Source organism: Pteropus alecto, unplaced genomic scaffold (assembly GCF_000325575.1).
Source record: "Pteropus alecto unplaced genomic scaffold, ASM32557v1 scaffold78, whole genome shotgun sequence".
In the NCBI taxonomy this organism is placed as follows: Eukaryota; Metazoa; Chordata; class Mammalia; order Chiroptera; family Pteropodidae; genus Pteropus; species Pteropus alecto.
Window position 1 is genome coordinate 18,047,085 of NW_006443124.1, and position 21,028 is coordinate 18,068,112.

Genomic DNA, 21,028 nt, shown 5'->3' on the forward strand with positions numbered 1-21,028 from the left:
TTAGTTACCGTTGCTAAGGACATTTTTCCATGGGGACAAAAGACAATGCATGAAATATTTATTCTTGGAGGAGAGTTGTGGAGCATAATAATATTAGAAATAGAACAATCTCATTTCTCCTTGTCTAGCTGGCTCCACACACTTCCTGGTGAATGTCTCCAAATGGACGAATCTTGCATTAGACAAAGATATCTACACATTCATTATCATTTCTCATTCCTTTTGTATCCTTTTATTCCAAGTTGCCCGCATCTTATCCATTAGGAATGGTAGTTCTTAAACTGAGAACTGTCTGGTTTCATTCCTACATCAGAACTGCAGTTGTGTTTCTCCTTCTCTTCTCTCTTCTCTCATTCTCTCCCTTCTCTCTTGTCTCTTTGCCTCTGTGTCTGTTTCCCTCTCTCCCTCTTTCTTGTTCTTTACTTTTGTAGCTAATAAATAATTGCTAACCAAGTGCCAAAATGCTCGATGCTAAATGTTTAAATGATAAACAATTATTATTAATGGTAGATTTAGTAAACTTTAATAATAATCTGCCAAAACTTTAACTCTCCTCTTTAACTGCAGCAAGAATTTTATGGTGTTTCTCTCTTCTTGGAATATTTTTTTTTACTAAATCTTTTGCTTATTTTTCAATAACATACTTTCCAGTAACATACTTTTCTTTCTAAGTTTTTAAACATTATTTTCTAGATGTTTTGCATTTGAAGGTGCATATAGAATATAATAACTTTAGAAATGGAACGATCTCATCAAACTCTATTTCCAGATCTACATACTTTATTGATGAATCCTATATTAAGCTAAGATTTCTGCATTCATGTTTGATACACTTATGTGTAATCCTCAGCAAATGTTCTCCCCCTTGATCTCTCATTTGGGAACAGTGGCAATAATAACATCTCTCTCAATACTCTCAGACCAGGCATGTCCTTGGGCTTCCTTCATGTGTGATCTGGGGGAAAGAAGCACATGCTTGGGTGTTAACCACTCCATCACCAGGGTTAACACCTGAGTGCTTGAGTCACGGCAGTGCCAGTGCTTGGTGACAGGAGTCGTACTGAGAACATATACTCAGAGCAGTAGGACCTGTTCCCCACAGGAACCAGGTGACACAAAACCACTGGTCTGAGATCCACTTTCCAGGGACTCCACCCATTCGTCAGGACAAGGAAGCCTAATGGGCGAGAAGAAGGCCCACAGATAGGCAGGGGATGAACCAGGGGATGAACCAGGAGTCCCAGCAATGCCACCTTAGCCTCTGAAACCAGCGTCTTGGTCTCCACTATTTCTCTCGAATCCTGCCATCTCACTGTGTGTCTTATCATAATTTATCTTAGTCATTAAACCAACATAAGTCTTTCTCCATCCCTTGCATTCTGAGATTCATAGAGCTTTGTGCCTCTTCTGCTGTGACCTTTATCCTTCCCTTCCCAGTTCCTGAAACATCTCTGCTGTTTTCTCTGGAATTCGGGTTCCTTACCAGTAAAGTCCTCTAAATCCATATTGATTCCCTCACCTTCTTTTTACTTTCTTCTCCATCTTTTTCCTGAATGCCAGACTTCTATATTCTATTGTCTACTTGCCATCAAAATACACATTTTAAAGTCAACATACCTAAAACTTTAGCCTAAACTCTCCCCACAAGTCTTCCCCTAAAGAAAACACAGACACAGACACACACACACACACACACACACACACACGGCTTCTTCATCTCTGTGGATTGCACTCTATTCTTCCAGTTACTCGGGCCAGACTCTGGCCGACCCTTCCTTGACCTCACCAGCCCCACTCCATTCATTGGCCCCAACCACGCGGCTGCTGTACCTTGGTCTGGACTCCTCTCCTCTCCCTCGGGGCTCCTGCATTAGTTTCCCAACAGTAAGCGGGGCTGGGCTCCAGCCCTCCATGTCCATCCTCAGTGCAGCAGCGAGACTAAGCCTTTTAGTGCCCAAAATAGTAGTGCCATTGCAATAAATGATTGTCTTGCTGGAAGTGCACAATTAAATGATGGCACTGAATGTGTTTTGTGAAATGTGATATGCTACACTGGTATCATTATTATTATTTATAACTAGATAATCACTGACCAATAAAGTCATTTCAAGTGCTAAATAAGTAAAATCAATTTTTAGGTATAGAGAAAATTCTAATAGAAGGCTGAGTTTGCAGAGGTGACGGATTCTAGTGACACAATGACTTGCCATGTCCAGGTATAGTCCCACTGACCCTCCTGGAGCTTTGATTCCTTGTAACAACACAGTGATGTCTTGAATCGTGCATTGTCTCATACATACAACATACGCCACCTCTCTTATACTCACTAGAAACATGGGAAATGTTCTATAAAATTATATGGACTAAAACCTTTTTTTAAAAAAACATTAGACTCATGCTTTATGTGTTCTTCTTCATCCAAACTGCAGGGCAGGGCCACCTTCTCCCCCTATAGGGTGTCTTGGGGCTACTCTCCTTTCTATCACTTCCCTCTGTTGTTATGCACTGGACTTTTTTTTTTTCCTAGCACACATCATTATAAAGAATGGCTAAATTCATGAATAATGATTAAAAGTCAACCCTTAACATTAGATTCTAGTTTCTATGTTTAGCAGAAGACTGGATAACTTGTTTAAATAACTAATTTGATCATTTCACCCTGAAATCAGGTGACTGATTTGTCAAGTGAATTAACTAAAAGCTAATTATTCTAGCATGTTGGGAGGGACCTGAAGGAAGGGAATGGGAGGAGGGTAACATGTGGAGCTGATAGGAAGTAAAATAGCTTTATTAGACTAGGGCAGAAGGAAGTAAACAAATTTAGAGTGGTTATTTCAACTCTTAGTATCCCAAAGGGCAGAGAAATTGGGAACAGTGGGATTTATTAAACCCACTGCTCTCCAAGCATGGACCCTCCACACATGTTTCTGGGGAGCTGCTCTTCCATTCTTCAAGGAAGAGGGAAGGCTGCAGGTGGCCTGCATATGAACGGAATACACATTCTACAAGTCTCCACATTCAATGCACTCACCTACATGGAATATTCTGTTTACTCTCTGATTCTGTGACAAAATCTACCCAAAAGTACCCAAATAATTATTTCAACATATTCCTTAGTCAATTGACTCAAACAAATCTGATTATTCTCTGATATTGCCTGGCTGAGTGCAAGGACTCAATTTGTATTCATTTATACTTTATTATTATTTAAAATTTTAGCCCTGTGACATTATAGTTGCCTCTTAAAACACAGTCATATATACACAATCTACTATATCAGGGGTTCACACTTGTTCAGTTTCCCTAGTTAGTTTTTGAAACTAAAGTAGAAATTGACATATGCTGAATCTACCTTTCAATCCCAAAATAAAACTACATAAGTATATGAAACAAAATAGTTCACCCTGTTAACTCCTTAAATTAATAATAAACTTTCTGTTAATCAATGCACCCATAGCATTTTTCCACTACTAGGACAATGGGTTCTTTCTTTTTCATACATAAAATTCTTAGTAAAAAAAATGTCGAAACACTCTTCCTCTATTTTCAGTAGATCTAAGAAGGAAACAAAGGAGGTAGGATGGAACTGATTATGCCTCAGTTATATTTTAGACACATAATTCTTGAGAACAGGGGAAGGGAGCAAATAGCCCAGGAGTGTTTATGTTCATAGAACAACAATGAAGTAAGTCCCCAATTTGGTTTACATGAAGTAATAAATCCTTTTTAGATCAAGGGACAAATTCTCATGGCCCTCATTTTATGCCTGGACCCTGTGGGAACTGGAGAGCTTGATGTGACACGTGCCCAAAGCACACCTCAGAATCTCTACTAATGACCCCTGTGGTTTCATAAGCTTCCCAAGAGCACCATCAGGGTCCTTCTCTGGCCTTTCCTTGGGAGAGCAGCATCACTGGGGAAAAGTGCCACAAAACTCTCAGGACAAATACCACAGTCCACTCATTTGTAGAGGGCTGGGCCAGGGACAAGAGAGCATCTTCATTTTCTCTGCGTGTGCAGTCGCACCTAGGTGCAACACCCGTGTGAATCCAGGAGGGAGAAGACGGTGCCTGGAGGTCCTCCAGCTAGATCTGTGCCTCTGGATGTGTTACTTTTAATGGTACCTGGTAGCACACATGAAAGTGGTGAGTAGATTTCTGGATTCAACAGTTCAATTCTTAAGTTTGTAGTTCTTTATTGATTTGTTAATGAAAAAGCCATATAGAATGCCTCAAAGGAATAGAAAAATAGAAAATGAGGAACGTTTGGAAAGATTAAGTATTATGACAGATACAATGAGGTGCAAATCTATAGGCAAACATACATTACAACTCATGTTATTTAATTATAACATAACAATAAGTTACCAGTGCAAAATGATTTTTAAAGGATTAGATATAGTAGTGCTGAAGAGACAAAGTATAAAGAAGCCCAAAATAAAAGTTTTTTTTTTTTTTTTTTTTATGTTGGTACTGGAGTTTGTTAAGAAAAGACAGATTTGTCAGGAGGACTGGGAAATGAGATCTGAGATGTGAGTTTCATTAAAAAAAAAAGCATCAAAAAGGGGATTATCAGCCTCCTAGGGGAGGATGGGGAAGTGTCACTCTTGGCTGGGAAGACATAGTCCTTTCTGCACTCTGGAAACAAGTGTCTCAGCTTCTGCCATCTCTCATTGTAGCCACAGTTTGGGTGAGTTTAAAACCTCTTTAATTCAATATTAAAAATGCTTTGGAAATGAACTAAAATCTTTAATCATGTGACCACCTGCCCTCCAGGAACTGAAAAACACATTTCTTTGACCTGTGGTTCCAATGCGGGTGTTCCTGAGTCAGACCGGTGCCTGAGGGAGGGGATGTTGACACTGTGTGACCAGCATCCACAGGGGGGACACCTCCCCCTCTGGTGCACTGTCAGCCCTCACACTCCCAGGTACACAGATGAGACAAAAGCTGTACAAAAGCGATCGTCCACTTCCTGCAGGTGCCCCGCTCTGCTACCTGCAAACGCACTCAAAGTCAAGAAAATTCGTGCGTTCTCAGTCACTAGACCAGGTCCCTTGCCTCTCCCTGAGCCAGCCCAGGGCTGTCAAGCTTAGCGCAGGACGCTGCCTGCCGGTCCCTTAGCTTTGCTGCCCATGCAAAGGGGACTTGGACGCCACAATGAGCAAGTTAACTGTCCATTTCTTCAGCCTCTCCATTGTGCTAAGTATAAAAGATGGACGTTGCCCCACTGCTCCTCTTACCGGTGGAATGGTGACAAGCCCCGTGGCGTACAGTAAAATCCGCCACGTGAGAGCACAGGCGCGCAACCGGGTTGACGCGAAGATGCTCCTGGCGGTTGTGGAAGGGTCTGTGAGGACGCTGGGCGCAACAGGGTAGCCCACAAGACTGACCCCAGAGCGCTGCGGCGCGGGCGAGAAAACTGTCGCCCGCCTCCCAAAGTAGGAACGTGCGGGGACGAAGTGCCGCCCTTCCCAGAACGCTCGGAGCCAAAGTCCGCTGTCCTCCCGGGAGGCCGCGTACGCCCGACGGATGTGTGCGGTAGGCAGGACCCGGCGACACCGTCCTGTCTGCTTTCCAGACGCCGGTGTCAGCATGACTTTCTCTCTCAAAGGCCTCAAACCAGCCCTGAAGTGTCACTGCGACCTCACTCCGTCCACGGGAGCTGCGCCCTGTCACTGCATTCCACTTCCTTCTTGCTCCTCGGTCTACTTTTCTCTTATTTCGCAGAATTCACATTTTTTGGATCAGGAAATTGTGCAGCATACATATAACATTATTCTCTCTCTCCTAATTGCATCTGGTTTTTAAGAACTAGAGTACTTTTTCCTTCCTAACTTCTTTCCTTTCTTCCTGCTTATTTTCCTTGTTCAGCTTATATAACTTTAATGCAGTAATTTTCACATAAGTGTAGAATGCCTGGCTTGTGTAAGTGCTACCGTATGTCAGCTGTTACTGTTATTAGTGTCAGTCTTCCTCTTCAGGTACAGTAGAGATGGACGGAGCCAATGAGAGCACCCAGGGAAATTTCATCCTTTTGGGGTTCTCTGACAACCCCCACCTGGAGGGTATCCTCTTTGTGGTCATCCTGACTGCATATCTCCTGACCCTTGTGGGCAACACCACCATCATCCTGCTGTCCCGGCTGGACCCCCACCTACACACACCTATGTACTTCTTCCTCACCCACCTCTCCTTCCTGGACCTGAGCTTCACCACCAGCTCTATTCCCCAGCTGCTCTACAACCTGAGTGGACGTGACAAGACCATCAGCTACACAGGCTGTGCCATTCAGCTGTTCCTGTTTCTGGCTCTGGGTGGTGTGGAGTGCCTGCTCCTGGCTGTCATGGCCTACGACCGGTTCGTTGCCATCTGCAAGCCCCTGCACTACATGGCGATCATGAGTCCCTGCCTCTGCCTGGCCTTGGTGTCGGTGGCCTGGGGCTGTGGGGTGGCCAACTCCTTAGCCATGTCCCCAATTACCTTACACCTACCCCGCTGTGGGCACCACAGTGTGGATCACTTCCTGTGTGAGATGCCTGCCCTGATCCGGTTGGCCTGTGTCAACACAGCTGCCATCGAGGGCACCGTCTTTGTCCTGGCAGTGGGCATTGTGCTGTCCCCTCTGGTGTTTATTCTGGTCTCCTACGGCCACATTGTGAGGGCCGTGTTAAGTATCCGATCGTCCTCAGGAAGACACAAGGCTTTCAATACCTGTGGCTCCCATCTCACTGTGGTCTCCCTGTTCTATGGAAACATCGTCTATATGTACATGCAGCCAGGGAACAGCGCCTCCCAGGACCAGGGCAAGTTCCTCACCCTCTTCTACAACATTGTCACCCCGCTCCTGAACCCCCTGATCTATACCCTCAGGAACAAAGAGGTGAAGGGGGCACTGAGGAGGCTACTGCTAGGTGACAGAGAGGTAAAAAAGGAGTGAGGGCTAGTGGGGGCCAGCATGCCTAATCTGGCTGTCATCTCCAGCAGGCTGTTGGTGACACCTGGGACTATTCAGTCAGATTGTGCTTCCAAATGTGTGTTTCTTTTCCTGGACTTCTACAGGACTGTTTCCATTCCAATGTTGTATGTTTAGTGAGTGGACTGCATAACATGTACCATCCAAACACCGTCTAGGTGATCTGTGCAGCAGGTCCACAGCACAGCCTGAGATGAGGAGCTGCAAAGAAAAGTGTTCACAGTTTACACCTGAGTGCCAAGTGGGACACTATCTTTCTTAATCAGTTTTTGCTTTTCTTGTTTATTTTTTTGTTTATTTCTAATTATTGAACAGCTTCATGTGTATTTTCGTCTAAATGATCACAATTTGATTACTTTCCTTAGCTGACAGCCATCAAATGTGGGAATGCAGGAAGTTGGCTGTTGTTTCCCATGTCCCATCCAAAGCGTTTCATAGAGCAACACTTGGCTTTTCCAGTTTGGCATCCAATTTCTAGCATTTTCCACAAATGCTAATGTATGATTCTGGATAAACCAAGAAGTTAACCCATAACAATGATATGTGAGTCATTTGATCTTAGGGTATCATTATTTCTCAGGTATATTTTTCTTTTATTAGCGAGGAAGACCTAAAATCCCTGCTATGAGTCAACTGCTCTCAATTCATCTAATAGCCTTTGCATTTGTTAGAGGGCAACACGATCCTCATTATCCTCCTTGTGCCCATGTTGTTCTTGAGGCTTTGAAGTTAAATCTTGTGCTCAAGTAGAACAGAACCAGTCATTTACTCCAAGATCTGTCTGACTCCCAATTAATTTTTTTTCTATTCTACATAAACTTTCAAAGAGCAAAAATCCTCAAGCATTTAGAAATTAATGTCAAAAGAGCATGATTTGTTCCCATTCCTTGCAAAACAAACCAGAGTGTAGGGGATGAAGAAGTTTTTCTGGACCCTTGGAGGGTCCCTGTCTGGATCTGAAGATTAAACTGAGAAGAATTACGTGTTACATAACACAGAAGACCCGAAGAAGTGGTTTTCATGCCAAATTTGATGAGGAGTTAATGTAAGGAAGAGGCCAGAGAATTAAAAGGTTAATCAAGCCACAATCAGAGATCACAATATCCTGATCAACCCTGCAGCCAGGTCAGGAGAACACCTTCAGAACAAAGCAAGATCTCTGCTGGGATTGCTAATAGCCCATTCCCCACACCTGTGAGGGGAAACTAGGAACCAGGAGTTATTCCTTATGGCTAAAACTATGGGGGGAACCTATGGATTAAAGGCAGAGAATTGCCTGTAGGCCTTCCACTCTACATATTCTTACCTTTTCACTGCTACATACTAATTCCCCTTCCTCACTGTATATACATATCAAAGGAAATGGGTTAACAAAGCATTTTAAACTATAACTCACAGGAACTAAAGAACGGTATGTAAACTGAATTCCCCTAACACTTAGGGTCCCTTTCAGTGCCTTTACTCTGTCTCTCTCATGCCCCCTCTGTTTCTTACTGCCTTTCCATGTCTCTCTCTATTGTCTCACAGTCCCTCTCAGTGCCTTTACTCTGTCTCTCTCTCACTGTCTCTCTTACTGTCCTTCTCACTCTCTACCTCTGAGAGGAGACCACGATCTGTCTATGGAGTGCTACTCCCTTTTTAATAAACTTTCCCCTTACTTGGGAAAATTTGCCCTGTCTTGCATCAGAGTGGACAGTGATAGACAAATATAACAGGACAAAGGGGGCATGAGCTAATATAGCAAGGCCTGTGTTTAGATTCCTCTCCATGTCCCTGTCTTGGACATAAGGGGGTACCCTTCCTCCAGGAGTAGAGAGGACACTTCTTACCTTGATGCAGGACAGGGCAAATTCCCCTGATTAGGGGAGACCAAGCCTTGCACCAAGAAAAGAAGAGGGTCCTTTGGTGGAGAGTGGAGAAAGAATGCAACACACACACCAAAGTTAGAATCAAAAGGAAAGTTTATTAGAAAAAGGGTAACACTCCACAGAGTGTGGTCTTCTTTCAGAGGCAGACAGAGAGATGGACCAAGAGAGAGGTGGAAAGAGTAAGTAAGACAGAGTCTTCAGGGAATTCAGTGTATATATCATTCTTTAGTTCCTGTGATTTATAGTTTAAAAGACTTCGTTAACCCATTTCCTTTGATATGGACATACAGTGAGGAAGGAGAATAGTAAGTAGCATGAAAAGGTTAAGAACATGTTGAGTGGAAGGCCTACTGGCAATTCCCAGCCTTTAATCCTTTAGTTCCCCATGGTTTTAGCTATAGAGAATGACTCTTGGTTCCTGGTTCCCTTTTACAGGTGTGGGGAATGGGCTGTTAGCAATCCCAGCAGAAATTTTCCTTTGTTCTGAAGGTGTCCTCCTGGCCTGGCTGCAGGGCTGATCAGGATATTGTAATCGCTGATTGTGGCTTGATTAAACTTTTAATTCACTTGCCTCCTCCCTGCATTACATTTTTCTCATGTACAATAGTTTGTACTTTCCTTAGTTGTCGAATTGTCAAATGTGATATTTCTCTGATATGGGAAATGTAAAGAAATCTAAGATGGCTACCCTGTCTCGGAGGAATTTTAACAACCTCTTCTCCCTAGAACACTATCTTTCCTGCGTATGAAGCAAAAGATCACTAAGTATGTGGAGGTAATCAATGTATAAATCTACCTGTCTGCCTTTGTTCGGGGCTCAGACTCTGGAGAGTGACTCCTCTGAGCCCGCCCGCGTAAATAAACTTCCTTTGATTCTTAGTTTGCTGAGTGCTGCTTGGTTCTTCTGGGTTCACAGGCCAAAATCCACAACATTTTGGTTCCCTGACTGGGAAACCCAACCACGCTGGCCCTTTGAAGCTACTGATTTGTGCACAATGCCAAGATGCTGGTTGTCGGAGGCAACTGAGGAACTAGAAGGTGCGCCCCACCCCAGTTGGGTGGTCTTGGGCACAGCCGCGCTCGGCTGGCCCCACTCTGTTGTTTCCCCCGGACTCTGAGCGGCAAGAACAAGGAGATTCAGCAGATCCACATCGGACATGGACAGGCCTACCTTGGGACTCAGAACAGATGCAGGGTGGCCCCTTTGACAGGTCTGAGCACTGTGACTATGCTGGGGCTCCCCTGGTTCCTCTGGCTTCTTCTGTGAGACCTACATTTAGAAACATCCCTGGGGTCAAAGAGCTCATGCCATTTATTTATACACTTGGTCTACAAGATTAAAACATAAAAAAAAATACTCTCATGTGACATTGGTCGAGTAATTGTGTTGTGGCTGTATTGCCAACAATAACCTTTCTTGCCACTGTAGCCTTGCTGGTAATGGCATATGATCAGGATCTCTTGTGGACCAAATGGCCCTATGGACATTTTAGACAAGACCAAATATTCACTAGTTACTTTATATTATATAATGTAATGTAATGTAATATAATGTAATGTAATGTAATATAATATATAAATAACATATTGAATAAAATTAGCATATAAGTGTGTGAATATATAATTAAATATATGTAAAAATGTGTTTAATAAAATCATCTCAATTCGTTTTTAATAGATGTGTTGGTAAATTTAATAAAATGTACACAATTAATTAGATGTATCGAAAGAGTTTAACTATATACTTAGTAGATAATATTATGTAAATTGTAGAAATGTAATAAACTTCAGCAAAATAATTTTTTCAATGAAATGACATGTTAAAACAGATAACATTTGTTGTTTGGCCCAGTTGTTCTTTAGTAGCATACCCTTATCTGGGAGTCTTCCCCAAAACTTGAAAACAATTATCCACAGACATATGCACTCCAATGTTCATAGCAGCATTATTGACCATGGTCAAGACATGAAAATAAGCTTAGTGCCCTTTGATAGTTGATTAAAGATGCTGCAGTACATATATTAAGAACAGAATATTACTCAGCCACAAAAAAATGAAATACTGTCATTTACGACAACAAGGATGGATCTTGAGATTGTCATGCTTAGCAAAATAAGTCAGACAGTAACAGTTGAGAACCATATGATTTCACTCGGATGTGAGACATGAAACTGAAAGCAGCAAATGAACAAGAAAAACAGACAGATACCCATAGACACAGATCACATTTTAGTGGTTACCAGAGTGAAGAAAGGAGGATGGGGAGCTAGATCAGGGTAAAGGGGACCAAATATATGGAAATGAAAGAAAATTTGACTTCAGATGGTGAACATACAATGCAGTATACATAATTATGTATTATTGAGTTGTTACTTGGAACTTATATAATCTTATTAACTAATGTCATCACCCCAATAAATTTAATAAAAATAAAATCAAAAACAATAAATACCATTTGGCTTTTTCTCCAAGGAACTGGCAGAGACAAGCTTGAAAACATTTGGGAGTTTTCTGTGCCCCTCCCCATGGCTGTCTGAGGCCCCCCTGCTTATTGACCAGGATACAATAGATAATCCCAGAGAAAAATTCAGTCATTACTGTAGCAGGGACAAGAAAACAAACAAAAAAAATATTTGAAATACCCAAGAGTACTCTGTTTTTCTTACCAAGGCTTGCCTTCAGGAGAAAGAGTTCAACCAGTCCCTAATACATGGACCATTATCAGACCCCATCTGACCCAGGGAAATAAGAACTCCCAAACTTCATTTAAATGTAACCTTTGCCAAACAAAAAGGAAAATACTTCACTCCTACTCTCTCTAGACATACTGTTCCTTTCTGAGAGGGAGAAAGAAAAGCCTCTTTCAAAAATGTAGCTGGAAAATTGAAAAGCCACATGCAGAAAAATGAAACTAGACTGCTATCTATCACCATGCATCAAAATTAACACAAAATGGATCAAAGACCTGAATATTAGACCTGAATCAATAAATTACCTAGAAAAGAAAAATGCTATCAATTAAAAACTTGAAAAAAAAATTGAAAATCATGGAATAAAGAAAAAAAGAATGGTTAAATAAAACCTTTTATTTTTCTTATACTTGAACGATGTAGTTGATCACAACTTCTTCAAAGTAATAATAGCAACAGTGTAATATTTTATATATGATTTTGTATATATCAGGTATATACATATGTATGCTTATATGTAAGTGAAAACAATAGTATCAATAATATAAAGATGGGAGGGAAAAATTATAATTATTTTCTTATCATAAAGTGCCCACACTATTTTTGAAGTGGTATAGTGTTATTTGAAAGTGAACTTGGATTAGTTATAAATATATTTTGCAAATGCTAAGACAACAAAAAGAAAAAATTATTTGAAAAATTATGACTGGTATGCTAAAAAAGAAAAATGAAATAATAATAGCGCTCACTAAAAATGAAACATATCCAATTAAAAAATGGGGTTAGGACTTGAATAGATGCTTCTCCCAAGAAGACTTACAAACGTCCAACAGAGATATGAAAAGATGGTCGACTTCACTCGCTATAAGGAAAATGCAAATGAAAACCACAATGAAATACCATCTCACACACGTTAGAATGGATATCATCAACAGCCCAGGTAATAACAAGGGTTGAAGAGGTTGTGAGGAAAAAGAAATGCTCATACACTGCTGGTAGGAATGTAAATTAGTACAGCCACTATGGAACACAGTATGGAGGTTCCTTAAAAATCAAAGAATGAATTACCATGTGAATCAGCAATCCCTCTTCTGGATATCTACTCCCCAAATTTAAAGACATTTATCCACAAAGATATATGCACCCTGATGTTCATTGCACAATTATTCACAGTAGCCAAGACATAGAAATGACTACAGTGCCTTTCCACAGATGATTTGATAAAGAAGATGTGATACATTATACAACTAAATATTAGTTAGCCATGAAAATAGATAAAATACTGCCATTTGTGACAATATGGATGAATCTAGAAATTATCATGCTAAGCAAAATAAGTCAGACAAAAAAAATTGAGAACCATGATTTTACTCATATGTGGGACATAAAACTGAAAGCAAAAAATGAACAAGAAAAACAGAAACTCACAGACACAGACCAGAGTGTAGTGGTTACCAAGGGAAAAGGGAGAAGAGAGAGTTAGATAAGGATAAAGGGATCAAATATATGGTCACAGAAGATGTGACTTCGTGTGGTGAACACACAATGCAATATACATAATGATGTATTATTGAATTGTATGCTTAGACCCTATATGATTTTATTAACTAATGTAACTCCAGTAAATCTGAATAAAAGCCATTGCAATGATGGAAATAAAATTGACCAATTCCTTGAAAAACACAATTTTTCAAAACTCACACAAGCAGTGAACTATATGAATAGGCCTACATCTACTAAGTAAATCTAATTAATAATTAATAAAACCTTCCACAACAGAAATTACTGGCCTATTTCACTTCACTAAAATCACATCAGACTTTTAAGAAAGAAATTACACCAATTATACACACTATCATTCAGATGATAAAAGGAATATTTCCTAACACTTTCTATAGGGCTATAACTACCCTAATACCAAAATCAGACAAAGGCATTATAATAAGAGAAATTCTCTCTTATAAACATAGATAAAAAATCAAAATATTAATAACAAATAGATGCAATATTATATAAAAGTAATTATATACTGCAACCAAGGGCTATTAACTTCAGGTGTGAGGCTTGTTAAACCTTCAAAAATTAATAAATTTAGTCCATCACATCAATAGGCTGAAAAGTAAAATCACATAATCATAGCAGTAGATATACAAAAAGCATTCAACAAAATCCAACACCTCTTCATACTTAAAACTCCCAGTACACTAGGAATGAGAAAATTTATTAACCTAATTCACAAAACACCTATAAATTATAACTAAATTATAGAATGATCAACCTGGAGAACCATCTGAAGACTAACTGAACAAAGTCCTATAACTAAGGATATAAAGAAGAAACCATGTCAAGACAGGTAGGAGAGGTGAAGATGTGAAACAGCTTAACCCCACACCCATGTGTGGTGGTTGAGAATCAGTAGGGATATTTTGGATGCTGAGATCCTCTGCTGAGGAGGGAAGGTCCCAGCCAAGAGCTCCAGGACCAGGAAGAGGAGTCCCCACAACATCTGGCTGTGAAAACCAGGAATTCAGTCCATCTGGGTGAGATGGAGAGCAGCGTCCTCTAAAAGGGCTCGCACACAGACTCACTGGCTTGCAGGCACTCACCCTGGACTCCAGTGGAAGGATGAGGATGTGAGTATTGACAGAGACATATGGGGGAATTTGAATTGTGTGGCTTTAGGGCGAGGGCTGGAGGAATAGCAGTCAGTCTCCCACTGTTAAGTTCTCCTCTGACATGGCCAAATCTGAATCTGCATTGACTTGGTGAACACCACTCACCCCATCCTGGCGACTCCCTGAAACCCCCAACTCACCCAACTCGCACATCCCCGGAGGACAGTTCAGCAGCAGGCAGCTGGCATTCACCAGTGCTGCAGTCTTTCTGAAAAAAATTATCAAAGTTCTATAGTCCACAAGTGGATGATGATGGCCTCTGTGTGCCTTAAGCATTTTGCTGAGTGTCCTCTGGTTCAGCATTGGCACCAATATATTTTTTAAATCAACAATTACTTTATTTTTTTAATGTTTACTTTTTAATTAAAGTTGACATTTAACATTATTTTGTGTTAGTTTTAAATATACAGCATAGTAGTTAGACATTTACATAATTTCCGAAGTGATCCTCAAATTAATCTAGTGCCCACCTGGCCCCTTGCATAGTTGTTACAGTATTATTGACTATATTATTCATGCCATACTGTACATCCCATGACTATTTTGTAACTGACAATTTGTACTTCTTAACCCCTTCCCTTTTTTCACTCAGCCCCTCAACACTCCCTCCCATCTGACAATCACCAGTTTGTTCTCTGTATCTATGAGTTTGTTTTAATTTTCTTTCTTTGTTTTGTTCTTAAATTCCACATATAAGTGAAATCATATATTTGGCTTTGTCTTTCTGACTAATGTCACATGGCCTTGTACTCTTTATGTTCAAAATGTTGTCACGAATGAAAGCTTACTTTTTTTAACACTGAGTAACATTTCATCATATATATGAACCATAACTTCTTTATTCAGTTGTCTACTGATGGGTGCTTAGGTTGCTTCCATTGGCTATTGCAAATAGCGCTGCTTTGGACATAGAGGTGCATAGATCTTCATGAATTATTGTTCTGCTTTTCTTTGGATGAATACCCAGAAGTAGAATTGCTGGGTCATAAGTAGTTTTATTTTTAATTCTTTGAGGAATCTCTCAACTATTCTCCATAGTAGCTGCCCCAATTTGCATTCTCACCAACTCTACATAAGAATGCCCCTTTCTTTACATTCTCTCAAATTCTTGTTTTCCAATATTACTGATGATAAAAATTCTAACAGGGATGAGGTGATATGTATTTGTGCCTTTAATTTGCATTTCTCTGATGATTAGTGACCTTGAACATAGTTTAATATGTCCATCAGCTATCTGTATATCCCCTTTTAGAGATGCCTATCCAGGTCCTCTGCTCATTTGTTAATTGGATTGTTTGCTTTACTGGTGTTGCATTCTATGAGTTCTTTATTTTGGGTTTCTTATTTAATTTATATTAGCTTTAAGTACAATGTTTAGACATTTCTATTATTTATAAAGTTATCCCCCGACTGCTCTGGCACCATCCGGCACTACACTCTATTACAATAATATTGATTATATTCCCTATGTTGTATTCTATATCTTCATGATTGTCTTGGAACTACCAATTCATACTTCATCCCTTCATCTTTTTCAAAACAACTCCCCATCCCAACCCCCACTAGCAATCACCACATTGTCCTATGTATCTGTAAGTCTATTTCAGTTATTTTGTTCATTTCTTTTGTTCCTTGGATTCTGCATATAAATGAAATCATATGGTGTTTTTCTTTCTCTGTCTGACTTATTTCACTCAGTATAATATTTTCTAGGAACTAAATGTCACAAATTTGTTTGTGTGGTGTATCTCATTAATAGATCTGCATACGTTGAACCATCCCTGCATTCCTGAGATGAAGCCCACTTGATTGTGGTGTATAATATTTTTAATATGTTGCTATATTCCATTCGTTATATCTTATTTAGGATTTTTGCATCTGTACTCGTGAGAGATATCGGTGTGTAGTTTTCTTTTTTTGTGTTATCTTTACCTGATTTTGGTATCAGGGTAATATTGGCTTCATAAAATGAATTAGGAAGTATTCCCTCCTCTTCGATATTTTTGGGGGGAGAATTTGAGAATAGGTATTAAATCTTTGAATGTTTGATAGAATTCACTGGTGAAGCCGTCTGATCCTGGACTTTTATTTTTTGGTAAGTTTTTGATGATTATTTCAGTTTCCACACTGCTAATTGGTCGATTTAGATTTTATAGTTCTTCTTCATTCAGTCTAAGAAGGTTGTATTTTTCTAAGTACTGGTCCATTTTTCTAGGATATTAAATTTGACATTATATACTTTTTCATTGTATTCCTATAAGATCCTTTGTATTTCTGTGGTGTCTGTCATTTATCTTCTTTCATCTCTGATTTTGTTTATTCGTGTCCTTTAACTCTTTTTTTAAAAATGAGTTTAGCCAGGGGTTTAGCCAGAAAGTCAATTTTATTAACCTTCTCAAAGAACCAGCTCTGTGTTGTATTTATTTTTTTCTACTGTTTTTTTTGTTTGTTTATTTTCAATTTCATTTATTTCTGCTCTAATTTTGATTATATCTTTTCTTCTGCTGACTTTAGGCTTCATTTGTTCTTTATTTTCTAGTTTTCTAAGATGAAGCGTTAGGGTGTTTATTTGGGCTCATTTTTATTTTTTGAGATAGGCAGGTAATCATATGAACTTTCCTCTTATAACCACTTTTGCTGTGTCCCAAAAGTTTTGATATGTTGTACTATCATTATCATTCGTTTCTATGTATGTCTTGATCTCTCTTTTTATTTCTTCTCTGACCCAGTCATTATTCAGTAGCATATTGTTTAATCTCCATGCATTTGTGGTTATTCCTGATTTCTTTCTGCAGTTGATCTCTAGTTTCAAGGCATTATGATCAGAGAATATGGTTGGTATGATTTCAACCTTCTTATATCTGCTGAGGCTATCTCTGTGTGGTCAATCCTTGAGAATGTTCCATGTGCACTAGAGAAGAATGTATAAGCAGCTGGTTTGCATGAAAGGCTCTGTAATGTCAATTAGGTTCAGTTGATCTAATATGTCATTTAAAGATGTTATTTCCTTATTAATTTTCTGTTTGGATGATCTGTCCATATCCGACAGTGGGGTATTTAGGTCCTCTACTATGATAGAGTTTTGGTCTGTTTCTCCCTTTAGTTCTCTTAGTAATTGCTTTATATATTTCGTGGCTCCCTGATTGAGAGCATAGATATTAATAAGTGTTATGACTTCTTGGTGTATGATTCCCTTTATCATTATGAAGTGTCCCTCAGTATCTTTCTCTACCTTTTTTATTTTGAAGTCTATTTCATCCGATATTAGTACTACTAGTCCTGCTTTTCTCTGAATGTCATTTGCTTGAAATATCATTTTCCACCCTTTCACTTTGAGTCTATTTTGTCTTTGGAACTGAGATATGTCTTCTGGTGGCAGCATATGATTTAGTTTTGTTTTTTGATCCAATCTGCAACTCTGTGCCTTTGTATTAGTGAGTTCAGTTCATTTACATTTAGGGTGATTATTGAAATACGATGCTTTTCTATAACCATTTTATGTTTTGCTTTCTCATAGCTCAGTGTTTCATTGCTTCCTTGTCCTTGTGTGTCTGTTTTTTTAGTTTGGTTGGGTTTTATGGATTGTCCCTCTGATCTTTCTTGTTTTATGTTATATACTTCAATTCTGAATCATTGGTGTGTGATTACCATTACAAATATGTAGAGGATAGTTAAATATATGTACTAGTCCATTTTCTTCTGCAGGTGCCTTATCTCCATTCCCCTTTGCAAATTTGGATCTGAATCCTCCCTTTTCAGTCATTGTTGTCTCAATTTGTCCCTACGTATGCTGAATGTTCATTACTATCTTGCTATAGCAAATCTCTTCTTATTATTTAAACTTATAATGCCCTATTCTTAATAAGGGTTGTACTCCTCTGTTTCTATTTGCCTGGTAGTCACCTTAATACTAGTTATGATTTTTTTTTCATTTTGTTTTAGGTGAACTGACTCCTTTCAGTATTTCCTGTAATACAGGACTTGTAGTGGAGAATTCCCTCAATTTTTGTATGTCTGGAAAGGTCTTTATTTCTCTGTCATATCTAAAGGAGAGTTTTGCTGGATACATTATTCTTGAATATTAGTTCCTTTCATTTAATAGTTTGAATATTCGATTCCATTTCTTTCTGGCTTGTAAGGTTTGTGCTGAGAAGTCCGACGTTAATCTAATTTTTTTATAGGTTACCATCTTTTCCCTGGCTGCCCTGAGAATTCTTTCTTTATTTTTATTTTTGATAATTTTAATATATTGTGTCTTAGTGAAGGCCTTTCGGGTTGAGATCATTGGATATTCTGTTCACTTCTTGAATTCCAAGCTCCAGCTCATTCCTTAGATTGGAAAATTCTCATTAACTATTTGTCTGAAAATGCTTTCTAATTTCTTCTCCTTTTCCTCCTCTTCGAGAATGCCTATTATTCTTGTTTCTTCTCCTGATGGTATCAGCTAATTCTTCTATTTCTCTTTCATTATTTTTCATTCTTTGGTTTCTATCTTCTTCATTCTGATTTATTTGTAGATTTCTGTTTCGTATATCACTGATCTTTTCCTCCATTTGGTCGACTATTACCCAAGTTTGATATTACATTTTTCATCTCTTGCAGTGTGATCTTCTCCAGAAGTTCTTTTTGGTTTATTCTACCTTTTGCTTGGAGCACTTAATTCTTTTCCATTTGAGGTACTTGTTAATAGGAAGTAGTTATTACCATTCTTTATTTCTATTTTTGATACATATTTTTCTTCTTAAAGAAGTCCCTGCTACATTTCCTATAATACTGGCTTGGTGTTGATAAATTCTCTTAGCTTATTTTTGTCTGAGTAGTTCTTTATCTCTGCTTTAACTCTAAATGATATCTTTGCTGGATAAAGAATTCTTAGTTGTAGATCCTGGGTTTTCATCACATCGAATATTTTATGCCAAGCCCTTCTGTCCTACATAGTTTCTTTTGAGAAATCAGCTGCCAGTCTTATGGGTGCTCTCTAGTAGGTAACTAATTGCTTTTCTCTTGCTGTTTTTAAGATTCTATCTTTGTATTTAAGCTTTGGCATTTTAATTATGATGTGTCTTGGTGTGGGCCTCTTTGGATTCCTGATTTTTGGAATTTTCTGAGCTTCCTGGGGTTTTATGTCTATTTCCTTCACAAGGTTAGGGAAGTTTTCCATCAATATTTCTTCAAATATGTATTCAACATTTTCCCCTCCCTCTTCAGGTACCCCTGTGACATGGATTTGTTACTCTTAATTTTGTCCCATAGGCTCCATAAATTATTATTATATTCTTGATTACTTTTTTTTCCTGCTGGGTTTCCTTGTCTTCCCCATCCTCTGTATCAGTGGTTCAATCCTCTTCTTCCTCCATGCTCTTGATTCTCTCTAATGTACTCTTCATCTCGAATAATATATTCTTCATTTCTGACTGGTTCCCTTTTATAATTTCCATTTCCATTTTTATGTTTTTTACTCTTTGTTAAAATTCTCACTGAGTTTATCTACATTTCTCTTAATTTCTTTGAATGTCTATATAACCAGTGTTCTGAACTCTGCATCTATTAGATTGCTTGACTCCATTACTCCTGGATCTCTGTTCTATTCTCTCATATGGTTTCTGCTTCTTTGTCTTCCCATTTTGGCTGCCTTTTTGTGTCTGTTTCTATGTACTAAGCAAAGCTCCTAAGTCTCCAAGTCTAATTACCGTAACTTTGTGTAGTAGGTGTCCAGCAACACAATTCTGAGAGGGTTTCAGCTGCAGGCCAAGTTTAGCCCCAGCTTGTGCCCCTCCGAGGTGACCTGTTAAGATTCAGCAAGCAATCCACAGATGCTGTGCTTATAGTTGCTTCAAGAAGGCATACCAGATGCTGAGATCAGCAGCCTACAGCATAACTCTTGGTGCTGCTAAGCAAATGGCACACGACTTGCCAAGGACACAATTGAATGTGCCTTGAGTGGGGCTGTGAGTTGGGGGAGGCAGAATTTCGGGTAGCCTCTGGATGGAGCGACCTCCGTTATCCAGTTTGCTGACATCTCAGCTATGGCGGCACTGCGTCCATGCACTGGGAGGCTGGAGAGCTCTACACAGGAGCAATGGGTACTGCCCAAACTTCTTCCTGGTAGAAATCCTTGCCTCTGGCACTCTCTCCTACAACCCAGTGCCCCCCTGTAAGTCCCTGGCATCAGCCGAGCAGCCTGCCTAGCACTGGTGTTCAGAGTAAGAAAGTCTGTCACCGTGAAAGTCCGGTTGCTTACACGGCCCCTTTAAAGGTGTCTACAGCTTCTGTCCCACTCAGCTGCTTGGGACAAGACAGCCTCACCTCTTCTCCCCTCCTCTCTTCAACCATTGCAGGGTGTTTTCTTATTTCTCTCCCTGGTTGTAGGGTTTCTGTTCATATAGACCTCCAGGCGACTATGCTTGCTCTTTGCTCCATGTTTCCATCTCAACTTTGATGTGGTCTCAAAAGAGGAAGAGCAAAGTGACTATCATGTATGGCATTTTTCTCAGTCTCCCTCTACTAATATTTTTAGTGTTTCACGTCAAAGTAGCCAAATATATATTTTTGTTCAAAAGTGCATGAAACATTTCCCAAGATAGACCCCATGGTAGGCCACGAAACAAGTTTCATTAAATTTATGAAAACTCAGGAGTGATGTCAGAAACATATAGGAATCTTGTTTTCTTATCCATTTAGCCACTCTATCTTTTGGTTGGAGCGCTTAATTCTTTTCCATTTGAGGCGCTTGTTATAGTGTTGTGTCCAGAATAACCAGACCCAACTTGAGTGCTCTTAACCAGGAGACAGTTTATTAGCCGGTGGCTGTCCTTGCAA

At 39.4% G+C, this 21,028-nt stretch overlaps 1 protein-coding gene across 1 annotated transcript; it reads left to right on the forward strand.

Annotated features, from left to right (window-relative positions):
- Positions 1-5,978: 5,978 nt before the first annotated feature.
- Positions 5,979-6,939, forward strand: LOC102878362 (olfactory receptor 2W3). The gene has a single exon (XM_006923280.1). The coding sequence runs from the start codon at positions 5,995-5,997 to the stop codon at positions 6,937-6,939; it is 945 nt and encodes a 314-aa protein (XP_006923342.1). The 5' UTR covers positions 5,979-5,994.
- Positions 6,940-21,028: the final 14,089 nt, after the last annotated feature.